The sequence below is a fragment of the Arachis ipaensis genome, chromosome B10 (genome assembly GCF_059453495.1).
Source record: "Arachis ipaensis isolate K30076 ecotype BB chromosome B10, ASM5945349v1, whole genome shotgun sequence".
NCBI lineage: Eukaryota > Viridiplantae > Streptophyta > Magnoliopsida > Fabales > Fabaceae > Arachis > Arachis ipaensis.
This window is the reverse complement of record NC_142435.1, coordinates 144016327-144025555: the sequence shown is the minus strand read 5'-3', so window position 1 is coordinate 144025555 and position 9229 is coordinate 144016327. Positions and strand designations below refer to the sequence as shown.

At 31.5% G+C, this 9229-nt stretch overlaps 1 protein-coding gene across 2 annotated transcripts; it reads left to right on the top strand.

The window, feature by feature from the left end:
• The first annotated feature begins 3566 nt into the window (after positions 1-3566).
• On the top strand, positions 3567-6303 carry LOC107623911 (TPX2 (targeting protein for Xklp2) protein family). Of its 2 annotated transcripts, none has more exons than XM_021113470.2 (7): positions 3567-3741; positions 4148-4668; positions 4762-4814; positions 4918-4995; positions 5094-5172; positions 5266-5445; positions 5725-6303. In XM_021113470.2, exons 1-7 carry the CDS (start codon positions 3567-3569, stop codon positions 6100-6102), a joined length of 1464 nt encoding a protein of 487 aa, XP_020969129.1. In that variant the 3' UTR covers positions 6103-6303. The 2 variants fall into 2 exon arrangements, with proteins under 2 accessions (XP_020969129.1, XP_016181798.1); XM_016326312.3 differs by having other exon boundaries at positions 3594-3741; positions 4140-4668.
• The last annotated feature ends 2926 nt before the right edge of the window (positions 6304-9229 follow it).

Genomic DNA, 9229 nt, shown 5'->3' with positions numbered 1-9229 from the left:
TGGCAGAAGAAAGCAACATGATTGGTGGCACACTTGACAAGTAGTCAAGTACTCCACCTAACGCGCGTGAGCTGTCACAACGTGATAGCCAGCCAGCTAAGATGAAATGCTATGCAATTATTGTTTTGTGTTGCATAATGTATTAATGTTAGTACTATCTACTTTCTAATCACATCAAACAACTTAACATAGGACAAGACCGATTCTCTCATCTAGTAACTAAAATGAACCCATGTCATAATACGGAAATTAAATTTATGTCAAACAAATTTTGGTATGTACCTCGTATATGGGATGAAGGGGTGATTTATTACCTAATTATAAAGACACTGATTTTTTTACCGGGTGAGATAAGTTAATTATTGTCGGATTTGGATCCTCTAAAGTTTGAATTTCACTTTAGAGAGTAAAGTTTGATCTTCTACCCTTGAATAGTTTTTCTTTCATATTTATTATTGGTCCCACCTACGAAATCAATGGTGAGAGATCACACTTTACTCTCTAAAGTAAAATTCAAACTTTAGAGGATTCAAATCCATTATTGTCTGCTATTATTGCTCATCATCAACTCCTTGTAGGATGCGGGAAGGGCTGTTGTTATTATGTATTCTGTAAATCTATTATATTAATGTGTTTCAGACATCATAAAAAGCTAAAAAAACATAAAATACTTTTTGCAATCTGCGAGAAATATATATAGTTTTTCATACTCTGCAAAAAATACATTTCTATATTCTAAGATTTTATTTAAATACCCCATTTTCAGATATTACACCAAAAATTAAGCTAGGTAACAAATTTTGAAAAAAAATGGCAAATAGATCATTGACCTTTTAATCTATAGACATTTACATTTCTGAAAATTTGAAAATAAATTTAAGTCCTTAACCTTCTCAAAATTTGGACATATCAATCTCTAGGTCTAATTTGTTTCATTTTAAAAACTCTTCTATGTGTGCATTTGTTTCATTTTAAAAACTCTTCTATGTGTGCATCCGTATATCGACCCGGTTAGTATAACAGAAGTCACATTTGATTTTTTCGTTGGGTCTGACAGACTCGAGTGAACAAAGTAATTGATTTGTCCAGATTTTAAAAATATTAGGGACTTAAATATATTTTTAAAATCTCAAACTTAAATATTTGTGGGCCAAAAGATCAATTATCTATTTATCTTTTTCTCTAATTTTTAACATTTAGATGACATTTCTTATTATCTTAAACACATACATGACTATTATGGTAGTTTAAAATTTTTGAGTCAAGTGACAAATAAATCCTTAAAAATTTATATTTTGAACATATTAGCCCTTAAAAAAATATCAATAAAATCTTCTAAGATAACAAATGTAAACATGCTATCTTTAAATTTTTCCTTGTGATTAGAATAAAAGGTTATAACTTACTTATTCACTTTTGTTATTTTAAAGAATTTTATTGGTACTTTTTTTTAAGGACTAATCCGTCCGAAATGTAAATCCTCAAGGATTTATTTATCGATTAACTCATTTATTAATTAACTTTTTTATAAATTTAATTTTGATATTACATAGTTATTAAATCAGATTGATGTATTTAAATTAGTCTTTTAAGTAATAATGAGCATAAAAATTTATTGCTTTTACTGATATAATAATATACAATTGATTATTTATATAATTTTTTTAAATATTAGTAATTCATAAAAACTAATTATATATGTAATATAATTAAAAATTTTAATATTTTAAGAATATTGATACAGAGTTGTCGTTGTTGTAGAACTTAACCCAACATCTTATGACACCAGCTGACGATTGCCATGCACCACCCAGTGCGACTGTCATTCTCTCGAACCACGCGTTAATAAATTATTATCTCACCAACTAGTTAATCAGACACAAATTTTTTTTTTGGACGAATTCCTCCTTTTACTCTTTAGTCGGAAGGAATTATTTTTTTTCCTCTTTGTTTTTTAATAAAAATTATTCGAAATCAAATTAAATATATATTTACATTCATATATTTAAATGAATAAAAAAAATTGTATAATTAAAAGCATTTTTTCTATATTTTATAAATATTTTGTTTAATCTATAATAATTATAATATTAATTTAAAATTTAATATTTTATATATATAATAATTTAACATGTAGTTTATGACTGACTGATATTACACACCATTACTTAACTATTGTGATTTTTTTCTGTTGGTCACATGGGAGAATTAGTCATAGTATAAAAGAGATCATAGAGGAGAGGTTCATTTTTAGGGATGTTCATGGATTGGATGATCGGTATTTATTCGAATTCGATCTGAAAATTGTGGATATTGATCCGATCCGCATACTAATAGGATTAGATTGCGGATTTTGTGTAGGTATCCGTATATCCGCGTATCTCCAAAAACTAAAGAAATAAATAAGTAAATATTCTTTTTTATGTTTTATTTCAACCAATAATTATCATATATATTGTATTATTTTAATGTATTATTTAAAAAAAGTATGTTTAATATTATTTTAAAAGTAAACATATTTAAAAAATATAAAAAATGAATTTTATTGATATTTTTTTAGTAAAAATAAAATTTTAAAAATATTTTTATATTTTGCGGATATATCCGATATTCAATTCGATCCGCAAATATGCAGATCAGATCCAAATTTAAAAACGTGCGAATCGGATTTAAATTTAAAAACTGCGGATATTAGATCCGATCCGATTCGATTCGATCTGCGTTCATCCCTAGTCCCCGACTCCCCGGGGATGATTATTGTTCAGTAATCTTCACTCAATTTTATGATTAGGCCTTTAGGGTGCCTGCTGCCAGTAACGCACTCCTGTAGAAAGTTGGTTTCAGAAACCCATAAGAGCAATCAATGAATTAATGGATGGAATGATTGATTATTTAATTCACCAACTTATTTAATGCCTCCAAATATATATATATATATATATATATATATATATATATATATATATATATATATATATATATATATATATATATATATATATATATATATACTTCTCTCCACTTAGTACAAAAACATCATATGCCGACATTGTCGATCAATTTTCTCTGAGTCAGACTTTTTTCCATGTTTTAAATATTGGAATTTTGCTGAGAAACTAACTCTTTTAATCAATAATAATGATAAATTAAAAGTAGTAAAAGTGAAATTTAAAGGCATATAATGGACATGACAAAAGTTATGATGGATAACAGTTATGACAAGAGTGTATTTAAATCAGAGAAATAATATTTACATTATATTTTCTTTGTATAATTTCTATAAAAGATAAATTTTTTATCTTCTCTCATTATGTATCAATAATTTTAATATTAAAAGTAGATATATTCAAAAAAAAAAAAAAATACATGAAAGTAAGTGTATAAATTAAGTTGGTAATAATATGAAGGAAAAGGATAAGGAACAAGAGCTTGTGTGGGTTGCCTTTCCAAATTGAGGCTGAGAAATGACAGTTAAACCAGAGGAAAGTAAAGGACATATTCTATAGGGGAGGGGTATAATATTCATTTCGTCTTAAGCTAATAATTAAATTAAATTACATATTATTATGTCTCACTCACTTGAACCTGTGTGTCTGTTCCACTTCACTTTCACTTCATTACACAAATCCATTCTCTCTCTTCTCTTCGTTCACAAAACCAAACCACTTCCTCTCTTGCTCTTGAACCAAACCGCATCATCATATTCTACTCTCTTCTCTCTACTAATCCCCATTCACCAATGTATGTATTCTACAATATTCATCATTACTTTCTTCTTCTTGTTACATTTTGTCTTGTATTATGTTCTGATTTGATCCATCGAATGCTTGTTTTTATTCAATTATGTGAGCTTTTAAACATTAGATCAACCAGCCTTTTATACCTCACATTCCTATCAGATTTCTGCTAGATCTTTTCATGAAAACAGCTGCAGTATTTCTTAATTCAGATGCTAAAGAATTTACATTATAGTTGAAATTATTGTGAATATAATATGTAGGGGTGTTCTGAGAAAGTTATCCTTAAACTTGTATTTCTGAATTCTGAGATTTTGTTGAATTGCAATAGCATAGTGTGTCTACAGTTCCATTTAATGCCTTGATTCTTATAGTGTAATGTAAACTATTTTTACATTTTAGATTAACAGTTGGTCATCCTTCAACTACTTCAATGGAATCTGAAAACGGTGTTGCTGTGGAGATAGAGAAACGCATAATTGGGATGACAACTAATAAGGAGAATACAAAGAACCAAGTTGGAAATGAATTATCCAAAACCATAGAAGCAGAATCAGATTGCCCCAATTCTAATGATGCTGTTGAGGCCTCTATAACTTGTTCTGCAAGTAAAGCTTCAAAACATACTAAGGAAGCAAGTGGTGGAAGAGCTAGTGTTGGTTCCAAGAACAAAAAATCTTCCAAGGATAAACCAATCTTGAAGAAGCTTCCAACTTCAATCTCTCAGAAACAAAGGCCAACCCTTTCTCAGAGCCTTTCTTTCCCGGCCAAAGCCAAACTCGGCCGCGAAGAAGGCATGCTCAAAAGCTTTGATGGATATCCCTCAAACACTAGGACAAAACCAAAACATGGAATTAAAGCGAAGGACGAAAAGCCGAAAACTAACCGGAGGGCCTCATTGGCATCCATGCCTAATTCAAAAACCTCTGTGGTAGTTTCTTTTTCTTCTTTTCTTTCCAACATGATTTCCTTCTTTAATTGTTCATTTTCATGATCTTGCATCGTTCTGTTTTCTGTATAACAGTTTGGAAGGACTATTCCAGTTAGCAAGAAGAACCATACAACTGAGGCAGCACTGTAATCTTTACATTATGAAAATTATTCATGAGATTGCTTTGCATTAATTACTATACAGATTAGACTAATTGACTATTACTCCTTTTCTTTAACTTTATTGCAGACCCGTTGATGAGATTTCAAATCCGGAGAAAACACCAAAACCAAACAAAGAGGATGATGATTCTCATTCCACAACTTCGTATGTGTTGTAGTACTCTATTACCATGAGAAATGAGAAAACTTTATGTCATGTTTGTTCTTGAATTTCTCATTCTTGTTCATGTAATTGTTTATCAGAAGTGCTACTCCTAGTCAGAAGACCAGTGGTTCTGGATTTTCCTTCAGATTAGAAGAAAGAGCCGAAAAGCGAAAGGAGGTTCTTGCTTTAACCTTATTGATATGATGTTGTTACCATTATCATAACTAACTGCCAGATACTGAATCACTAAACTTTGTCTTTCTTGCTTAGTTTTTCACCAAGTTAGAGGAGAAGATTCAAGCAAAGGAAGCAGAGAAGACTAATCAGCAAGCAAAATCAAAGGAGAATCAAGAGGCAGAGATCAAGCAATTGAGGAAGACCATGGTATTCAAAGCCACTCCAATGCCAATCTTCTATAAGGAACCACCTCCAAAAGTTGAACTCAAGAAGGTTAGATGTTAACCAATGTTAAGAGTTATAACTATTAATGTTACTTTCTCCTATCAGCTTAAACTTTTGGGATGACTGTATTCATGATATGGTATTAAAGTTTTATGTCCAAAAACTCCAGAGTTTGATCTTTGGTAAAACCAAAAGTGATCAACTTAAACTTTTATATTTGGTAAAACTCAAGAGTTTCATGACACAATTTATCACCATTTCTTCTAGATTCTAACTCTTTCTAGAGAATCCTCTTACTTATGAGTTTATATTTGGTGTGCGAATTAGATTCCAACAACACGGCCAAGATCGCCGAAGCTTGGAAGGAACAAAGAGTCTACTATGAAGAACAACAACTCAGAAGAAGAAAAATCCAAAGTGAAAGAGAAGCAGCAGCAACAGAATGATTCAAATTCAAACAAGTCAAAGGGAAAGGGTCACACTAACAAAGAAGTGATCTCAAAGAAAGCAATCACAAGAACACAAAGCAAGGTGCAGTCTCGGGAAATCAAAGGTACCAAAGGAAGCAGTGAAGAATGCCAAAACCAAGATGTAAATAATAACATGGAGCTGAAATCTGAAACAGATGTTGCACAGAATGGTGCAGTGATATTGAATTCGACTGCACCTGAAGTTGTATCATATGTGGTTACCGTGGGAGTGTAGTAATATAGTTATTTATTTCATTGTTAATGTGAATAATGGAGTTTAATTTGCTTCTTGATTGTGTAATGCAAATAAGAGCTGTTTTATATTATCCTTTTGACATTTATGTATATTAGAATGTAATTAATTCGTTATATTTAGCAAGACATTATTCATTTTTAGCTGCTATATGAATAAGAGATAGTTATTGCTTTTATGTTATGAAATGTGCATCACATTTGGGTTTGGATCTGTAGCAAATAGGAATCTTTCAAGCATGTACTCCTCGCCAATGCTTTTTGTGATTGTGTTTCATTTAGAGTGTTAGAAAGGGAAAGAGACAGCATTGGAAAAAAGGTCTGTGTGGTTGTATAAAAAATTATACAATATAAAAGAGTATTAATAAGTACTAAGAAATCAAAATAATAAAGACATAATATCCTATAATAAATATTACAAAAAGATAAATTTTAATTCTAGGTATTATATCACAAACTCATATACTATCCACTCACACGCCTCACATGCTTAAGGGTTCTTATCAATTATTTGGCATTGCCAAGGTTGGAATCCGATGCAATGCAACGTATTTTTTTTTTTTATTGATGGATTTAACCGTCTCCAATCCTAGACATTACCCACTCACACACACCACACTCCCACACACAATTCAGGTTCTATCACACCCAACTACAATTGAGAATCGAACCTAGAATGTAGCTATACGAAGCCAACAAATAGGCCATCGGTACAAAAGCTCGCCTCCAATGCAACGTATTAAGATGCATACTAATGTATATTATCTTTAAAATTTTGGTGTAGGCGTGTAGCCTCTGTTGGATAGACACCATTTTTGGGCCACCTAACAATCCATGTTGAAGCAAAATATCTAAGTATTCTTTAATGGGCCTATGACCAAAAATAAATTAAGTGGGTCTATAGTATATAGAAACCTTAAATTCAATTATCAAAAAAACAAAAATTATCAAAAGAAAAATCTTAAATTCATACAGAAATTACCAAAGAGATCTGACCAAAAATAAAAATTGATACCAAAGAGAGGCACGAATTCAGTACGCCCAACAGGTTTGTGCACCAAAACGCCAAAAACTTGTTTGGTTTATTGGTGTGCATTTTTATTGAATAGTCATTAGATTTTTTATATTTTTTTAGTCCAAGAGTGAAGATCATCCTAAATGTAATTTAATATAATTGGCTAATTAGTATATTTTGCAGCTTTTGTGTTAGTGGAATTACTTTAAAAATTATTTTTTTTATAGTTATTGTTATTATATCAGAAATATATGTGGGTTTATATCAAAAGATTAAAAATATGTAAATTTAAATTAATTAGAATTAAGTATCTCATGTTATGTTAAATGCCACCTTCAGCCCTCTCTTCATCCTCTTCTCCCTAATCTTCGCTACAATCTCGCGCACCCCAGCATCAACCATCTTGTCGGAGATGAGTTTGAGGACTCCAGCGAGGTCGTCGGAGAAAAGCTGGGACTGAAAAACGAGGTCATTGGCGAGAGAAAAGAGTGACTCAAAGTTGTTGCAGTAGGAGAGGATGTAGCATTAGACCTTGGATCGGATCTGAAGGGAATGCGATTCTAGTCGCTGGATGAGGAGGCGGAGATTCAGTGTGGAGAGTGGTATTGTTGGATCGGAGAGGTCGTGCGTCGAGAGGAGATAGACCTCAGGCGTTGATCGCGCCCAAGATCGAATCCATCGGACGGTTGAGAGAGAGGGAGAGATAGATTGAGGGTGCCGGCAGCTATGGATTCCAATTTCATTCCTCTCTCTTCTCCATCATTTTTCTAATCGTATTCTCTTTCTCTCTCTTTCTATCCCTAATTTTATACAAAATCAAAACAGATTAACAAACAAATTTCTATTTAGTGAAAAGCGACCAGTTTTAGGTACCCTTTTGATCGAATTGATAGACAGAATGACCCTCTGATTTTATTTTAATTCCGTTAGTGTCTCTGTTGAGGATCCAATTGAGGGTTTCGATGGTTAATTGTGATCACTATGGACAAATACGAGGCTGTAAAGGATTTGGGAGCTGGATATTTCGGTGTTGCCAGGCTCATGAGGAACAAGGTTAATTTTATTAAATTTTTTTGGTAACAAAATTAAAACAACCAAACAGAAAAGAAAAACAATCCAGATCTGCGTTGCGGCCGCCATCGTAGTGCTCTTATCATCAACTACTAGGCGACCTTTTCATTTGCCCAGATCTGTACCGTCTAAATCCGTGCGGTGCCTTTCCTGCCTTACTCTCACGTAACTATATATAAAGCATTCATTAAATACCTCCATGTGAAAGTAACACAACCACTTCGAATGACAAACTATTTACTGGCACTGACTCATCCAACAATGGCAGCACAACCATAAAAGAGTGTCAGAACATGATTCAAGAGAGTCTCAAAGGTTAAAGACCTCAGTTTCTTTTCTCTCATTTTAACTTTAGTGTTTTTCACGTTTTTTTTTTTCATTTAGCATCCTAAATCTTATTTTCAGATTGGGAGAAGCAGAAATGGAGATGAGAAGCATAAGGTTCAGTTATCCGGACCCTATCATCTAATGAGTAAACGGTAAAACTAAAACTAAAGGTGTAAGTTAAAAAATTATAATATGACCCCTCTTTTTTAATATGATTACCAAATAAATCCCAATAAAAAGTAAAATTTTCATTTGTAGATATTTAGGTGCATCAATAAGTTAAACAAATTTTTGGCGTTTTAGTGTCCAAAAGAAGTTAGCAAATCGAATCCGTACCCACCAAAAAGATACATCATGTCTGAAATCATCAATATTTATGTCCAAAGAAAAAGACTCCATTATTTATTTATTTAGTTTCTGATAATTAAATTATGGCTCAACATATGAAGTTAATGGAATAAATATTAGAATAATAAATTTAAAAAAATAAAATTCTGCAAACATAAAACCTAAATAAACTCCATTTATTCTACTTTTAAATTTTGACAAAGAGAAATTGGCCTAACATAACATCCTTCATTCCCTCCAAAGTCCAAACTTAAAGGTATTAGATCCTTTAAGCTGTAGTATTTTTCTTTTCTTCCCCCAATTTGATTACTCCGTTTTTACTTTTCAATTTTTTTTTTTCTTTATGATA